This window comes from Musca vetustissima, unplaced genomic scaffold, assembly GCF_032173495.1.
Source record: "Musca vetustissima isolate MV318-11 ecotype Yass unplaced genomic scaffold, APGP_CSIRO_Mvet_v1 utg9641, whole genome shotgun sequence".
Classification (NCBI taxonomy): Eukaryota; Metazoa; Arthropoda; class Insecta; order Diptera; family Muscidae; genus Musca; species Musca vetustissima.
This window is the reverse complement of record NW_026883216.1, coordinates 367,156-386,932: the sequence shown is the minus strand read 5'-3', so window position 1 is coordinate 386,932 and position 19,777 is coordinate 367,156. Positions and strand designations below refer to the sequence as shown.

The 19,777-nt window shown below is 34.7% G+C and overlaps 1 protein-coding gene across 1 annotated transcript; it reads left to right on the top strand.

Annotated features, from left to right (window-relative positions):
- The first annotated feature begins 3,849 nt into the window (after positions 1–3,849).
- On the top strand, positions 3,850–18,168 carry LOC133330054 (xanthine dehydrogenase-like). Its single transcript, XM_061538526.1, has 4 exons — positions 3,850–3,933; positions 12,775–16,533; positions 16,594–16,761; positions 18,112–18,168. Exons 1-4 carry the CDS (start codon positions 3,850–3,852, stop codon positions 18,160–18,162), a joined length of 4,062 nt encoding a protein of 1,353 aa, XP_061394510.1. The 3' UTR covers positions 18,163–18,168.
- Positions 18,169–19,777: the final 1,609 nt, after the last annotated feature.

Genomic DNA, 19,777 nt, shown 5'->3' with positions numbered 1-19,777 from the left:
ATTGACCAAAATTTTATACAGAGGTTGCAGTGTTATTGAAGATTATTCAAGGTATTTTTCATATTTAGTCATGGGATTTTTTAGTTATTTGAAGTTATATAAAACAGATGCCGACTATTGGTACATGCCGAAATTAGGTGCGTTTACCCTATCGAAACTATTTCCTTTTTATTTATCAATGTTTTAAAATCAAAAGCGGAATTTTTAATTATTATTGCTAATATTATTACTATTTTTATTAATTTTTGGATGCAATATTTCCACTGATAACTATCAATAGTCCACCATTTCAGGAAATGAAAAATATTCCGATTTTTGGCAGTTGATGTTTTGCAGAAATGTTACACATCGTAGAGAAATTCGTATTTTATGTGACCCATACAGATGTGTTGTTGTTAAGTTCTAATAAAATCAGTATTCATGTATGTACATTGAATATTAACATATAAACAAATCGAGAAAATTGTAATTTACCGTTTCGAGATTTTTCATATCTGTATCAAGCCCTTTATATCGATTGCCATTGATAATTGTTTGTTTTGTGGATTCCTAATGTGGAATTGTATTTAATTATATTAAAGATTGCACAATTCACAATACATTAATATTCTCTCCATACACTGAATCGATACAGATAAAGTATTGCATGTACTTTGCTAATACAAAATTAACCCTTTAGGATGGAATAGATGCCCATATAAAAAATCTCATTAACTGTATATTTTTTGTTTAAGAGGAAATATAATCAAGCGGGTATAAAATATCAAATACTAGATGAGGCAAAAAAAATCTACTTAGTTCACGAGAACGATTATATGTATTTAGAAATATAAAATAACAATAGTAAATATATTTATGTTATTATTTAAATAAAGCCATCCATACATAATCACCTCTAATAGTGTCAGCTTTTAAACTCAAATGAATCTAATATTTGCATACCGGTTTTCGTTACTTTAGTTTCCCGTCATGATAGTAGCTTAAACATGTCGTGTTTACACAGCGAGTGATGTTTGTTTCTGTTATTAGAACACCGGTATTTGGGATCCCCATACATTTGATGATGCATTGGCAGAGAGTAAAATCATTTAAGTCTTTCGAGAGTAACATCACTCAATATTGAGCTATAACATAAGATTGAGTGGATATTGGTTTCTCGTTTGAAAACAAATTAGCTTGGCTCCAAACCCATCATATTATTGCGGTTGTTGATGGAATAAACAATTAAACTCAGTTTTAGCACAGTTTATATCTCGCTCCAATAAAGACCAATATTGAAATTTATTGGTATGCTAATTTGCTCTCCAAATCCACAAAAAATAACTGAAAATAGGGACGATGTTGCTGTATGTTGTCTATGACTATATAGTCCATCTTCGTACTTGACTAGTCTGCAAAAAATGGAAAGTAAATTATTATAACATAAAAAAGGTTTATTGCTACTTTTGCTACCCAATAAAACCCCAAAGTATCAAAAAACCAAAATATCAAATTACAGTCAAATCGGTTAAAAGCCTTGGACACGGCTAAAAATACCTAAAATCTAGATACCATTATATACAGTGGTGGTCAACCATTTTTAAATATATTTATTGTGAATGTTTTTTTTAGAATTAAGTAGGTAATTTATTCACTATTAAAAACAAAAATATTAACAAAAGCCAAATTTATTTTGAAATACAAAATAATCTATGGGAATCTGTTTGGTCAAAACTAAATCAACTTTATGATTTTTACTTTTAAATGAGTAATTTTAGCTAGCAATCGAAAGCATAGCCATTATATTTTTTTAGGGTAGCACACCTACGAGGCATTGTATCTATATGACGCTCAAATAGGTCTTTGGATATATTATTCTTCCCATACTGAACCTTTGGGAAGAGGTTATGTTTGTTTGTCAACCTCTTTTGCTATCCATGATACTCCCAAAGATTTGTCTATAGAGTAAATATCTGATGATTGTGCTGAAACACATAAAAAACGGTGTATTTTCTTCATCGTTTTCAACACATCTTTATGGACAATCCGACAATACTTCAGAAATCTCATAAATAGATCGAACTCTATAAAAATAAAAACAGCCCAATACCATTAATGAGCCAATTTCGTCGTTTTTATTTATTTCATTATTTCATTTTGCATTTATGTTTTTTAAGTGAATAAAATACCTGATTTAATACATAAACCCCTAGGGCGATATGTTTATTTTTGAAAAGTATATACGGCATTTATTATCTTTGAGATTTCAGTTGCTTTAGTTTTGGCGGTATCTGAAAGTGAACAAATATTAAAAATTTTTGTAGCAAAATTTTTCATCCATTGAGAACCCAAAATATTAAATTACAGTTTATTCGGATAAAAAATTGTCCAAAATACCGAATATTTGGGGGAACTTAACTGTAAATTGCCTGTCAAGATAAGACACATTGGTTGGAAAATTTAGATAAACACTTCAACATGCTGAAAATGAAACGGAACTATCATATGGCCTTTTTCAAAACATGAGCCTACAATTATCGAAAATAATCCTTTCAAAAAAAATTTCCTTAATAGATGTATAACAGCCTTCAAAATCTGGAATGTAAAATTACAGCCCATTAGGCTGAAAAATGCGGCTAAAACCATCAAAATTCCGATACAATTATATGGTAGCTACATCCTCTATCTAAATATTGCGAGCCCTATCGTGATTTCAGTAGACGTACTGACTAGGCTAAACCGACACGATTATAATCTCTAAATTAAAGCGCTAAAAATCCTAGCTAAAGAAATATTAAAAAATGACATTTGTAGCCTTCAAATATGTATAAAATATCCATGCTAAAAATATTAAAAAATCGAAGCTTATAGTCATCTAAAAATTATTAAGAATCACTCTTATAGACCTCTAAAAAGTATTAAAATCTACTTGTATAAAATATTTAAAAAATCCACGCTAACGGCCCTCTAAAAATATTTAAAAATTTCCATCATAAATCTGAGTTGAACTTCCAAAAATATTTTGAAGATATCCACTCATAAACTACAAGCTAATTTCTCAGAAAACCCACAAAATTCTTAAAAAATCAAGAATATACCTGAGATATCTCTTAACAAATTCCTATATCTATTTAAATATTTCTCAAGTAATCGGCCCTTGAAAAATCCTCACTTATGGCTCTGACAGTCTTTAATAATTTTAAAAAAATCAATTTAAATATTCAATAATGAAATCTATGCTTAGATCGCAGAGAGCGCTTGGCTAGTATTTAAATATCGGACATATACATCTGATAGTCCATTGCAAGTAGAATGAGAATATTTATATTTTCTCCATTCAGATGAGCCTATTTTTTATTGATCGACCAAATTTGAATAAAAACCCGGCAACGCTGAGTACAATTTATTATCACAAAACTAATGTGATTTCGCGATAAGAAAAAATTAATAAAAAACACTCAATGTAATTTAAACATTGCTCTTGAGTGTTTCTCATTCAGTTGCCGATTAGACATTGAACGGTTAAGACGTGGTGTTCGCATTGTGGTCTAAAATTCTATAGTTTTCGAAATTTCAAAGACGATTCGTGTGTGTGATAACTATCAACAAATTACATACAACAAACATACATGTGAACGAACATCCAACCAAACGACAACATCAATTCGAACGGAACAACAATAACAATTGCCTACTACTGAAGATCATTTAGCTGTTCTGTGAACACACAATAGAAAGAAATACATTATTAATAATAATAACAATAACAACAACAATAATAAAAACGAAAGAAAGAACCCACTAAAAATCCGGTTTTCTTAATTTCGACGTGTGCGCCAAACAACAACCAAAAAACCCCAAATCAACAGAATGTCCATTGAGAATAGTGTAGCAGCATCGATGGATAAGTCAAACGTCTCATCGACATTGGTATTTTTTGTCAATGGAAAGAAGGTGTGTACTACAGCGAAGTAACACAGTGACGTACATATATTTAGACAAGTTATCCGCAAATTGTTTTTGAATTATGAATTGAAATTTGCCAAATATTAAGAGAAGAAAGAATTTGTGCTAATGAACTTATTCGCATACAATTCACGTGCCATTTTGATAAACACCGAGAAATAATTTATCTGTTTTGAATTTAAGCGTGGCATTTCAATGTGCTTCAATCTGATTAGATATGAAATGCATCAAATGTGTTTTCAGTTGGAACATGTTATAAAAATTAAATAAAAAAACACGAACACAATTGGGTTGATTAGATTCGTGTTCTACAAAAGATAAAAAATTGAATAAAAATTGATCAAAAAAGGTCCCAACAAATTAGAAAAATAAATATAATCTGGAAATCAGAAGTGTTTGTGAACTAAAAAAATGAGAACCAAAAATATGTAATTACAAGCAATTCAGTTGAAACCCATGCCTGAGATCCTGGATTATTTTTGCAGAGTGACAAACACATTGGTGGAAAGTAAAAAAAGAAAACCTTTAAAGTACTGTTAATGATATACTGATACTGGGATAATCCTCTATTTTGTCTCCCTCAAACAATAAATGCCAAATTAAGGTTACTCAGATGGGAAATTTAAAACTTTCAAGACACAAATTGGAGAGGACTGAACGGGGTCTATGCCAAGACATGGATCTATATCGAAAAATTTCCGCAAATACAATTTTCACATTCCAAGGACCCAGTGGGTGTAATATGGACACTTCGGAAAATGTTGAAAAACTCTCAAAATACCGATAATGGGGAGGAATCATTATATGGAGGATATGTCCAAAAACTCGACCGATGTGGAAAATTTTTTGCACGGAATTCCCGAAAATTTGGAAAAAATATATAAATAATCATAAATAGGGCGGGACTTAAATGAGGGCTATGTCAAAACATGCACCCATATGGAAAATTGTCTGTAAATTTGTTTATCACACTCCAAGAACCCTGAAAGCAAAATTATAGATCTCTTCGGTGGGAAAAAGGAACAAAAAGCATTCGACATTTCGACAATGGGATGGAACCTTATATTGAGGCCTATGTCAAAACTTGCTATCATATCGAAAATTGTCTGCAATGATGTTAATCTCCCTCTAAAAACCTGGTATGTAAGTCACATCGGAGGGAAATGGTGTCTGAAATATTAAAAATGTCTATAACGGGATGGTGTTATAATATGGGCGTATTTCAAAACATGGACCCAAGTCGAACATTTTATACAAAAATCCATGGACCGACATATGCCAATTTCAGACCAAACTTCCAAAGAGTACTTACAATGCATGTGCACTATTTCTAAGCTAATAATTATTACATCTTTATTGTGAAGGGTGAAGGTATAAAAAATCAACTATTAAGGGAACCACCCTCATTTCCGATTTAAAAAAATTTTATTTTGTCTTTAAAATTTCAAGTGAAAATCTCAAAAACTCTTGAAGATATATCCGGTTTATTATGTCAGAATCAAGCGACGGCACGAGTGACTCTCAAACTTTAAACGCGTTTATTACAAATGGCGAGAACGGCAACTCAAAAACTAATAATTCCATCCTTTTCAAATATTAACACGCTATCGTATGTCCACTCCCTTTAGTATCTATCCCACAAAGGTTCATCTCATTTGAAACGAAGGGAATCTAATTTCATCGAAACATTGCACATCGTAATATATTTACCTTACCTAGATTTTGACCGGTCAAGATTTCCCTTATTTTCTAACTAGGTTTGATGCCAAAAATACAGTATTATCCAAAAAATCATAATTCATAGGTCCGCCATTTTGTAAATTTTTGTGCGACGTTAATAATCCTTCCAGAGCCGGACATGTACTCTTTTAAATCACATTGGACTTTTTGCAATCGGAAGTTCCATGGTCGCTAATCATTAAATGTCTTAACCTTTAAGGCTTCAAGTGATTATATACAAAGTTGCAAATCTTCAATGTAATACAGCCGCATGAAAATCATAAAAATTTGAAATTGCGAACGGTGTGAAGGTCTCCTTAAATAAATATTTACAAAATCAAATCTTAAATTTTTCATATCTCCTTATAAACTTATAGTGAGCGAGTGATTTTAAAATATTCTTAAAAATTTCATGCTTGAGGCTGCAAAAAATATATAGAAAAGTTTTACACATTTAGCTCTGATAAGACTTCATACTAGTCTCTACATATTTTTATCGGTGTGTCTAATCTTAGCAGAATTATGATTTGCAAATATACACTTTTACTGTTCACCGTGTGGGGGAAAAGTTATATATAGATGTTTTATTTTAGAGCAAGGGTAATTGTGGCATATAAATACCATGTTTTTTATCTTCACAACTGTGATAATACTTAAAAAATTAACCCATTTAACATTTACGAAAAAAATCAATTCTAATGATTTTTAGGCATCACTTACAATTATGGCCTCTGGCCTATAAAATAGTACTAAAAATTAATGGATTGTAACTGAAATCGGATTGCTTGAATTTTACATTACAGTCCGTCAGAAACAGTGACGTAAATGACATACATATCTGACGTATAATACATACGTCAGAAACGTCGGAAACCCACCCAAAACCATTAGGTTTTTGACAAAATAGCTATTTCCTTTATTCGATTTGAAAACTACGAATGCTTTAATTAAAACCATATAAACTTTCAAAATTTTCTTATCAAAAAGTTTTGCTGTTCTAGTAAGGAATACTCAGATATATGTAAAAATAATACATATTCTTGAAAATAACTGTATATGGTAATAATATTAAAATAAATGGCGTTTACTACATTTATTGCATTTTATACAGGTATATGACGTTTTCGACATTTACACCATTTTGACAGTCGTAAACCTAAAAATTCGTCACACAGACCATCCCTGGACAGAATGCAGCGACGTAGTTGCTTTAATTCTGTATACAAATAATAATTGTATGGACAAAAATCTACTATTATGCAAAAGAGCCGAATCAGAAAGGGTTAAATCGTTATTGTATGGACTTTACCCACAAAATTTTTTTGAACTATAATAAATAATTTCGTCGACGAAATATTTTTTATCTTTTATGATATGTGACCATTATTTAAGTGACGCCAATCGTTGTTAATAACCTAGTTACGAAAATCGCACTATTATTCTATATAGGAAATAGTTGTATTGACAAGGAGGAATTATAGAAAAAAATGTTGAATTTTTTTTAAATTCTTCTCAAAAGTCATGTTTGCAAAATTTTATTTAGGGAGATTTTCTCTTCAATGCGAATCCAAAATAGAAAATTACAGCCTATTAGGTTGAAACACGTGCCAAAACTACCCAAATTACAGACATTTAGGATTTAGTGTTATATGAGGCCTACTATACAAATCCAGAAATCCAAACATTAGCAACACTATTCATATAATATATGAATTATGCTTTTCTGTTTAATTAAATGGAATAAATATTATTTTAGTAGTTAATAGGGTAAAGTTCATTCATTCCTATTATTTTAAATCGTTTTTTAAAAAAATATAACCGTAATGTACACATATTTGTGAAATTCAAAATTAAAATTTATAGAAGGTGCCTAAATGAAAATTGTGATCCGCAAAAAGACATTCATTATAATTTTTTGATCAGGAAATTTTTTCAGAGAAAGCAAAATACAAAATAACTCAGATATCATGAACCTAAATCGCAAACTTTTTGGAAAAGAGTTTTTTATTCGCCGTGATTCCGGAATGGCAAATCATAGCCACTTCAAAGCACCGAAAATGGGCCCAGTTCCTCTTCATAATGGAGTTATGTCAAAAGATGGACCTACATCGAAAAAGTTCGGCAAACATATTTTTAAATTGCAGACAATTTGGCGGGAAAAGGTTCTACACTTTAAAATGGGCAAGAAGGATGAAACCTTTATATGGGGTATATGTCCAAACATACACCTATGTATAAAATTGTCCGCAAAATATATTCTACCCTACAAGAACCCAGAGAATACGTCTAAATTCATCAAAGTTAAGAAGATAGAACAGTACTTTAATATGAGGACTATGTGCTGGTATTAATTCCTTTTAGTGGATAAATTTGACATGCCATTAAAATAAAAAGTTTCAAATTATATTCAATTTGATGGAAAAATTTCGTTCTCTAGACCCTACCCCGAAACATAGACTCACATTGATATTTTTGGTGGGGAAATTTGTATCTAATGAGAATCCAAAATATCAAATTACAGTCAATTCTATTAATTTCTCTTATTCAGTTTCAAGTACTTTTATTTGGCACTTTTTTAAATTGTTTAGCACTTTCTGGCACTTTTTTAAACAAAATGTAGCATTTTTTATCAACACAGTTTTGGCAACACTGACTAGGATACATGTAATCGGTCAAAATCTTTCTATTTTCTAACATGATTTGTTGTCGAAAATTGGGGAATTTTCCAAAAAAAAAACCCATGTCATATGTACACCATTTTTTTTTTAATTTTTGTGTCACGTTAATAATAATCCTACTTCATACCAGAGCGAGATATGTACTCTTTCGAATAACGTTGGAATTTTTGGAATCGGATGTTCCAGTATAATTTTATTTAATTGCAAAATACAACTCCAAAAGAACAAAAATATGTCAATTAATGCTCTTATTAATTGAAATTCAAAATTTACATTTATAGAAGGTGCCTAAATAAAAAGTGTGATCCGCAAAAAAACATTCATTATAATTTTATAACTCAGTTCGGAAATTAGGGGTATTTAAATACACCAACGTTTTATAGGAGCATTAACCTACATATATTGAACATTTTCTGCAAATACGTGTTGGAAAATGTTGCAAGGTAATTTGTATACAAAGTTTTCTTTGATTAGTTTTCTTGATTTAAAAAAAAAATATATATATTTTTTGCACAACGATTTTCTAACCACAGATCTTCAAAAATGTTTAAGAAACCAACGAATAACTTTAAATGAAGCGAAATATATATGTAGAATATTAATCTTCTGGAAGAACGATTTAAAAAATGTAAAAAGACCTCATGCTCAAATAATCTCATTACTGGAATAAAATGTACTAACATATCAAATTTATACATTACTGATTATTCTTCCTCTTCAAAGATAGAAAACATTCGCGCAAATAAATGCAATTGCATAACAGTCGCTTTGTTATCATCAGTTTTGTTGCTAACTTTCAACGCTTTGTCTGGACAACTGATAGTGGACAGAAATGAAGATTGGAAATTCTGATTGATTAAATCGTTCAAATTCAATGCAGCAATCGATTGCTACTATGTATCGGTCTGTTCCCGTACTGCAAGAATCCACTAGATTTTACTATTTTCTTCGATAACATAAAGGAAAATTCGTTATCGTAGTAAAAAGTAGTAGATTCTTGCAGTACGGGAACAGACCATATGTGAATAAAAAAATATTTACAAACAACAACAACATGTTACTGTCATCACACTTACCGTAAACAATTCAAGTGATTTTTTATTTAATTTAGATTCTTCAAAACAAATAGCTTAAATGAAAATGTGAATGAAAGAGATAGCGTTGACAAATAATGACGACACTGGTGATAACTGTTTTTAACAAATTTATTTTTCAGATTCTTTTATTTTATTTATTTTTTGTGAAATGTATGCCGGTTCTTATCTATTCCACCTACCATCTTCATATAGATAAGTAATATTTATATTTTGTACATAATCCAATGTTTTCTATTTATATTTCTCGAAAATGTTAGTGCTTCCATTTCATCGATTCCGATTGTAAAATATTTGCATTTACTAATATGTGCCATAAGCACACACACATTAAATCTTATCATTTTGTATTTGTAAATTTATTTATTTTTCAAAACAATAATACATTGATGAGGTTTCAATATATATGACCCAAGGAATTAAAATTTGCGCAAAACAAAATCTTATCTCTACGAGCGTTTTCTGAACCCATTGGGGGTCTGCAATGTGATGTATGTGTAGTAAACACATTTTGCAATGTATATTTAATACATTAAAAAAGGATTTATTGTTGTAGTTGTACTAGCCAACTTTGAATGTGAAGCAACTAAAAGAAATAAGTAGAAAATTATTTATTTATTTTTTTATACCCTTCACCACACTGTGGTACAGGGTATTATGTCTTTGTGCATATGTTTGTAACAGGCAAAAGGAATCGAGATAGACCTATGGTTCCCTTTTGAGAATATAAACAGAATCACTTTCTGAGTCGATTTATGAATGTCCGTCCCTCCGTCTGTTAAATTGTAAACAAAGTACAGGTCGCATTTATAATCCGATGTGGATTAAATTTGGTACAGCTCATTTATTTGGCCCAAACACGAACCCTATTGAAATTGATTTAGAGAAAATCGGTTCAGATTTAGATATAGCTCCCATATATAGTTTAGCCCGATTTTATGTAAATGGTGCACCAAAGATCCAGGCCGATTGACACAACGTACTGAAGTTAATATAAATTAATATCTGGCAAGTTTCCTTGAAATCGGTTCAGGTATTGATATAGCATAGCTTCCATATATAATTTCGATCTATTCATGTTAATTGAAAACCATCTAATCAATGGATGACTGATTGAGATTAAATTTTAAACTGTGCAGCATACCAAATAGCGTGTGTCAAATTTGCTTTAAATAAATGTCATGTGTAGGGATTGATGCTTGTCGGTTTAGATATAGATAAATATCACATATTTCAGTTCGTACAATTTAATATTCTATTCTATAGCTGATATTGTTTATCTCACTAACCTTAAATTTTGCAGAATATATACTGCACAATAAAATAATTATTTCAATTTGGTACCAAAGTACCGACCATCTAAAGAGTTTTTAGACTAAATATTGTGTGAATATTGTTAAGGCCGTGAAGAGCCAATATTTCTGACAATTTCAAGCGACAAACTGTTGTTAAAATCCCGAAATGAACGGGATCTTTATGTGGGGGTTATATCGCAAACATTTATTTTTCCCTCCAATATCCCGGAATGCCAAATTACAGCGACTACATTGGAAATTGGTGGCTAAAAGCTGGCAATGGGAATCTATCCTTATATAGAGGATATGACGAAACTTGGATCTATTTTGAACATTTTCTGTATATATATGTCAGCATTGAAGACTCATTTAATCCACATCGATGGGAAAGTGCAGATAAAGTCTTACAAATACTGCAAATGGGTCGTTACCGTAATACGGAATCTATACAAAACGTAAATCATTAGTGATAATTTCTGGTTGGATCGTTTGACATCTCATGATAACCGAAATATTAAAGCCAGTTCGGTTGAAAACATGCCCAAACTCCCCAAAATACCTTATAATTGGGGTAGCATTATATTACGGCTACACGAAAACTTAGGTCAATATCACTATATTTTGGTAGTATTCATAAAGACTAGGATCACTTTTATTAGTATTAGTGTGAGTTAGCATCAATACCCGCTAGCAAAAGGCACTATTTCGTAATCAGAACTCGTTCTCCAGTGACTAGTTCTGCTTTACACCCCTTAACAACACATTTAACTGTTTACTTTAACATGGGAATGTCGTAGGAGGTAACAAATTGACACTCACTCCCTTACAGTCAAAGACTAATTACATTAGACTACAAACCTCAACCAACCTTGCTATCCCAACCTCTGACGAAGGCCGTTGCATTTTGTTATATAATGTCTCTGGTCCTTACCAACTTAAGTTTGGCTGTCACGCATTTAGAGGCAATGCTTGCTATTAAACTATTGTATTATTATTGGCCGCATCCATCGTCTTATGGGTCTTTATGGGTTTCTTTTTAATTTCCCGGACGAACTATTTTCATCGATCGTGGCATAGCATCACTCTTCTCCATAGCGCCTCCTGGCAACCTTTGCATATTGTTGTTACTCTCTACTACTTTCGTAAAGCCCGCTTAGTTCTTTGCAATTCCCGGTCGAAAGATTCCGATGCAGTAGTCTTATTCTTGATATTAAAACCAGCTTCGCCGCCCACAGTCGATGGATTCTCGAGGCAGTCTCCCTTTACAACATCCTGACAATTAACGCCTTTGTGTCCCAAATAAATGTTTTTTCTTTCTTGTTGTGGGCTTGGCTATATCCTTGCTCACATCCTCTACCATATTATCAAGCTCCTCGCTACTCCGGCATTTTAAGACGGTTATGTTAGTCTTATCCTCGTGTACAGGCTCGGAATTTGAAGTTGATTCCCCGTCTGTCTCGTAAGCTTAGGTCGAGATTGCTTTTCCCTTGTGGTTCTAGAACTAAGATCCTTTTATATTCCTTCGTATACAGATGCCAAAACACCCACAGGAAATGTATCATCACTCCCTTTCCCCTATCCCCCTGGAGTTGCGCCAGTTAGGAGATTGACAACTCACTTGCTTATTTGGTCTTAACATTCTCCTCTAGGTGACGCGATATCCTGTCATTCCTTTTTAGTCCTCCTCCGCAGGGATTCGAACCGGTTTTTAATCTGACAAAAATTACATTTACTTACGGGCCATGAATTCATGTGACCTTAAAGTAGGTCCCACTAGGGTAAATTTTAAGACATTCCTCTTTGATAAAAAATAATTTAATAAGTTCTTTCTTTTTTAAATAGGTGCACGATTTGACCGCATTATAATTGTAACGTCAAACTAAGGGCATTATGCATAAATTTAATTATATTTAAGAACACAAAATCTGACTCAAGAGAGTCACCCGAGTATCAAATGACTGCACGGAAGTTCTTTAAGATGTTAAAATGTTCCACATTTATTCAACATATTTATAACCTATTTAATTTTGTTCATCATTTCAGGTTGTCGATCCCAATCCCGATCCAGAATGTACCCTTCTAACATATCTGCGCGACAAGCTGCGTCTGTGTGGCACTAAATTGGGATGCGGCGAAGGTGGTTGTGGTGCCTGTACGGTGATGATCAGTCGTGTCGATCGCGCCACAAATACCCTTAAACATTTGGCCGTCAACGCCTGTCTAACACCAGTCTGTGCGATGCATGGCCATGCGGTAACAACCGTCGAAGGTATTGGCAGCACACGAACACGTCTTCACCCAGTACAAGAACGTTTGGCCAAGGCGCATGGTAGTCAATGTGGTTTTTGTACACCTGGTATTGTAATGTCCATGTACACTTTGTTGCGCAACTCGGAACAACCTTCAATGAAAGACTTAGAAGTGGCATTCCAAGGAAATCTGTGTCGTTGCACCGGATATCGTCCAATTCTGGAGGGTTACAAAACATTTACCAAGGAATTTGCCTGTGGCATGGGTGATAAGTGTTGTAAGGTGAATGGCAACAACTGTAATGGTCAAGAGAATGGTGTCTCCCTGGTGGATGATAAACTATTTGACAAAAGTGAATTTGTCCCCCTGGATCCAAGTCAAGAACCCATATTTCCTCCAGAATTGCAATTGAACACACAATGGGAATCGGAAACTTTGGTGTTTAAGGGTGAACGTGTTACTTGGTATAGACCCACGACGTTGGAGGAATTACTGAAATTAAAAGCAGAATATCCTCAGGCGAAAATTGTGGTTGGCAACACTGAGGTTGGTGTGGAAGTCAAATTCAAGCATTTCCTGTATCCGGTTCTTATTCAACCTACCAAAGTTTCGGATTTGGTTGAAGTCAAAGAGAACGATGACAGTGTTTACTTTGGTGCCTCCGTGAGCTTGGTTGATATTGAAAAGTATCTAAGAGAACTTATGGAAAAATTACCCGAACATCAAGTCCGATTCTTCCAATGTGCTGTCGATATGTTACACTACTTTGCTGGCAAACAAATTCGTAGCGTGGCTTCGCTGGGTGGCAATATTATGACTGGCAGCCCAATTTCCGATATGAATCCTGTTCTAATGGCAGGTTTGGTAAAATTGAAGGTTGCCAAATATGCCGATGGCAAAATTCAATATCGAGATGTTATTATGAATTCGAAATTCTTCACGGGTTATAGAAAGAATGTCCTCGAACCCCAGGAAGTTTTGGTGGGTATTCATTTCCCCAAAACGCTGCCCAATCAGTATGTCGTCGCATTTAAGCAAGCCAAACGTCGTGATGATGATATTGCAATTGTCAATGCCGCTGTGAATGTCACTTTTGAACCGAATTCGGATCGTGTGCAAGAAGTGTCGATGGCTTTTGGTGGTATGGCTCCCACCACAGTTATGGCAGTACGTTCATGCGAAATGATGGTGAAACAGCAATGGAATCGTGTCCTCATGGAACGTGTTGTGGAGAATCTTTGTGCTGAATTACCATTGGCCCCCACTGCTCCAGGAGGCATGATTGCCTATCGCCGTTCGCTGGTAGTGAGCCTCTTCTTCAAAGCCTACTTGAAAATATCCCAACAAATGATGAAGGATGGTGTTTTGCCCAATGACTTCTTGTCGGAAGATGAAATAAGTGGTGGAGAAGTGTTCCACACTCCAGTCTTAAAGAGTTCTCAGCTCTTCGAAAAGGTCTCCTCCACACAAAGTCAATGTGATCCTGTGGGCAGACCCAAGGTTCATGCCTCCGCTTTCAAGCAAGTAACCGGAGAAGCAATGTATTGTGACGATGTTCCGCGTACCGAAAATGAGTTATATTTGGCCTTGGTATTGAGTACTAGGGCCCATGCAAAAATTTTGAATATTGATGCCACCGAAGCATTGGCCATGCCCGGAGTTCACGCTTTCTATTCGAGCAAGGATATAACGGACCATGAAAATGAAGTGGGTCCGGTATTCCATGATGAGGTAGTCTTTGCCAAAGATGTGGTCCATTGTCAGGGACAAGTTGTGGGTGCTGTGGTGGCCGACAGTCAAGCCTTGGCCCAGAGAGCTTCTCGTAAAGTGAAAGTAGAATATGAGGATATCACACCAGCAATTATAACCATTGAACAGGCCATTCAACACAAATCCTATTTCCATGGCTACCCATGGTATGCCGGCACGGGAGATGTCGAGAAAGGTTTCGCAGAAGCTGAACACGTGTATGAAGGCTCCTGCCGCATGGGAGGACAAGAACATTTCTATTTGGAAACTCATGCTTCATATGCTGTACCAAAAGATTCGGATGAGATTGAAATCCTTTCCTCTACACAACATCCCTCCGAAGTACAAAAACTTGTTGCCCATGTCCTATCGCTGCCAGCCCATAAGGTAGTGTGTAAAGCTAAAAGATTGGGTGGTGGATTTGGTGGCAAAGAATCCAGATCAATTGCTGTTGCCTTGCCCGTAGCATTGGCATGCTATCGCCTCAGGAGACCCATACGCTGCATGTTGGATCGTGATGAAGATATGATGATCACCGGTACCAGACATCCATTCCTTTTCAAATACAAAATCGGCTTTACATCCCAAGGTCGTTTGACAGCCCTCTCCATTGAATGCTACACCAATGCCGGTTGGTCTATGGATCTATCATTCTCCGTCATGGAACGGGCCGTCTATCACATTGAGAATTGTTATAAGATACCCAACATCAAGGCAGCCGGATATGTGTGCAAAACGAATTTACCTTCCAATACTGCATTCCGTGGTTTTGGTGGACCTCAGGGTATGTTTGCTGCCGAACATATTATACGTGATGTAGCTCGCATCCTCAACAAGGATGTATTGGACATAATGCGTATCAATTTCTATAAACCCGGTGATAGAACGCACTACAATCAGCTTTTGGAAGATTTCCCCGTAATCAGATGCTTCGAGGACTGCCTCAAGCAATCGAATTACGCCCAAAAGAAACAAGAAATTGAGGAATTCAATAGGAAAAATCGTTACCGCAAACGTGGCATTGCCGTAGTCCCTACCAAATATGGTGTAGCTTTTGGTGTTAAATTTCTAAATCAAGCTGGAGCTTTGATAAACATCTACACGGATGGGTCAGTACTCCTGTCCCATGGCGGTGTTGAAATTGGCCAGGGTATACACACCAAAATGATACAATGTTGTGCCAGAGCTTTACAAATCCCCTATGAATTGGTTCATATTTCCGAAACTGCCACCGATAAGGTACCAAACACCTCACCCACAGCGGCCAGTATGACCTCAGATCTCAATGGTATGGCCATCTTGAATGCTTGTGAAAAACTCAATAAACGTCTGGCACCCATCAAAGAAGCCAATCCCAAAGGTACTTGGCAGGAATGGATTCAAACCGCCTATTTGCAGAGTATTAGTCTCTCGGCGACAGGTTATTATAACTTGGAAACTGTCGATTACCATCCCGTGGATAATCCAACAGCTCAGCTGTACAGCTATTTTACCAATGGTGTTGGTATAACTGTTGTCGAAGTTGATTGTCTGACCGGTGATCATCAGGTTTTGAGTACCGATATTGTTATGGATATTGGTTCAAGTTTAAATCCAGCCATTGATATTGGACAAATTGAGGGCGCATTTATGCAAGGTTATGGCTTATTCACCTTGGAAGAGTTGATCTATTCTCCGACTGGTACTTTGTATTCGCGAGGTCCGGGTATGTACAAAATTCCTGGTTTTGCTGATATTCCCGGTGAATTTAATGTTACCCTATTGACGGGTGCTCCTAACCCAAGAGCTGTTTATTCGTCGAAGGTGAGTTTGGGGAAAGTAAATATTAAGAGAGTGGATATTAATAGAGAATTTGTTTTTTAGGCTGTGGGAGAACCCCCACTGTTCATTGGCAGTTCTGCCTTCTTTGCCATTAAGGATGCCATTGGCAATGCCCGTGAAGCAAATGGCCTCAGCAGAGATGTTAAGTTGGAATCTCCTGCAACTGCTGCGCGCATTCGTATGGCTTGCCAGGATGATCTCACTAAATTGGTAAGCACTTATGCATTTACATCAATTGTTAAAAATATTCCCTATTACCAAGTGCCAACTCTATCAATGTGTATTTGAAGATTTAAGTAGAAGATAAATTAAGAAAATTACTGGAATATTCGAATCTCAAAATTTCAACACAAATAGAAAGAGCACACAACTGGCTCTGTTATGAACTAGGATAATTGACTTCGCTCAAAAATTACAAAAAGACGAAAACTAGCGGAACCTTTAGTGGAGGCTATTTAAAAAATCTACACCATCCAAAAATTCGGCGTGTCAATTTACCAAAGCATAGATGAAACCTGTGAGCGGATCGGTATAGTCAGACCGGCCGACCATATGGTACCCTACCACTACTTTAATCTTTTACGGATCTATATTCCGAGCCTGGGCGATACTTCACGATAACCGAAACCTCATGTTCAATTTTTGTGATCAACGCGACATTTCGCCTTCCAGTGTGGCAATCATAATACTAATAAAATCAAAATACGTATACACCCGTAATTATGTTAGTATAACTCTCACATCCGAGTACCTACAACAATATAATTGGTATCAATTTAAAGGACAACAACTCCAAAAGGATATAATATCCACTTCTCGGATCTATGTTCTCCAAATATATACGCCAGAGAATAAAAATTTTACAATTGTCCACACATAAGTCTGGGTCATTTTATCCGCTAAATATTGACCGATCTTCATCAAAACAGTCATGCTAATTCTACGGTCAGACCCCTTTCGTGATGTTCAGCCTCCAAAATAACGATAATAGAGCGTGATCTTTATCATCTAAATTTGTCAGGGCTTGTCAGAACATGACCCTATATTAAATATTTTCTGCAAAGATGTTTTGCGCCCGCCAAGAACTCGGAATAGCATATTACAGCTACAGAGGTTTAAAATGGGGCTAAAACCTTCAAATGATTTTTGCCGTAATAAAATGTTATGGTGACTAACACTTTATGGGTTCTCTGTGAATATAAAAGAATTACACTTTGCTTTTGTTTGTCATAAATGTGGGTACAATTTTTACTAGTTCCCTGCATAGAAGAACTCTCAATAATAAATCGCAATATTACAGGAACTGAAACTCAACATATGTTTGTAAAGATTTTATATGAACCGACATAGGGAAACCCCTAAATTTGACAGTAACCTTCAATGAATAAATAAATTTCATATAATACGAATACAAGTAATTTTGAAAAAAATACGGAATTGCTGGCCTCTCTTAAAATCTATTATTTATATTTAAAACATAAATAACTGTAGTATCCCAAGTGTGATCAAGTTTTTAAAAGTAATCCTAAACAAATATTTTTATTATTTCTCTATTTACAGATTGATATACCTTCTGCCGATACCTATACTCCCTGGAATATTGTGCCATAAATGAGGATTACCACGAAGCGGTGTCTACCTTAAATTCATACTCATAAAGACAGCTTTATTACGTTCAAAACGGCTTAGCCACAATATATATACATATATATTATATCACAATATAGAAAAATTATAATGCTTAGAAACAAATAAATATACATTTATATATATAAAAAATAAATTCATTGTTAAAAAAAAACTTCATTTTAAAATTAAACTGAGAATAACGCGTTGTTTCACCATGGAACTACAATTCATTGTAACCTGTATGTCACCGGTGAGTGACATCTATTATTTATATTATGTACTACTACCAAGTATAACGACAAACACTCCTCAAAGTATGCTTTAAAAAAGTACATATAATATTCGCCTTATGAAGCGAATTCAGATTTTTAAAAATATACTGTTTGAGCACAAAATATACGGTTATTCATAATTCATAACGAAAATAATTAGTTAATAATTATTTTAATTTACAACGCTGTTCAACAAGATTTTTGGGGTGTGGAAGACTCCTTAAGCAAATTCTCAATGTCGTTATTATTTCGTTGTGTATATGTTTCTTTTGAAAATATGAATAGAATCGCACATACATGTCACATTTATGACCCGAATGCGATGCAATTTGGCACAGGTCACTTATTTCACCCAAGGACTAACCCTATTGCAATTGGAGAAAATCGCTTCCATATATATGTTTTGTTTGGTACCACAATAGTTCACCAAATTATCATATATATTTTCGTCCAAAAATTTGGGTCTTCGATGGACCATATGCATCAAGTCCATCGAAGACCCAAATTTTGTCCGAATCAAACAAATTTTTTTTTCGAATGTATCGAAATTGGTTTAGAATCTGTTAAATTTCAGATTAATATTTTCGACCGATTTCATCTTGTTCATGTAATATTTAACGTTTCTGCGAAAATTTCATCGCAAATTTTGCCCAATGTTCCAAATTGAGACTAGAATGACGAGAATTGGGATGATTGAGATGAAGAGGTTTCTTTTATGGAGTTCGGTTTTTCTTACTTATATAGCTGGCTTGTGACAGAAACTTTCGTTCAATAAGCCGAGCTTAGAAAAATTTCCTTAGAAAAGATTTTCCAATTTAAAAGGCCATTTTCGGCGATGTTGTCTTCGACTTGATCTTTCTAACGTATTCTTGGCCTTCCCCTTCTGCGTGAACCATCAGCTGGTTCGCTTTTATATGCCTTCTGGGCTTGGCCATCTTCATCATAGTCGCTGCAGCTCAATACGTCTAACAATGTCGATGTCCAAGAATAGCTGGTACAACTCATGGTTCATTCGAAGGCGATATTCACCGCCAACTCAGATCGGCCCATAAACACTCCAAGAGCTGCCTCATCTGCTTGCGTAAGTACCTATGCTTCAGATCCGTATAACAGCACGGGTAGTATCAGCGTCTTGTAAAGTGTGTGTTTGGTCTGGCGGGAGGTGGCCTTGCTTTTGAGTTGTTTGCTCAGACCATAGTTGGCCATCACTATCCTTCTCCGAATTTCAAAACTGATGTCATTCGTTTTATTTATGGCGGTACGAAAGTATATAAAATCTTTGACTACCTCGAAGCTGTAGTTCAGTTGGTCCGAGTCTACTGGAC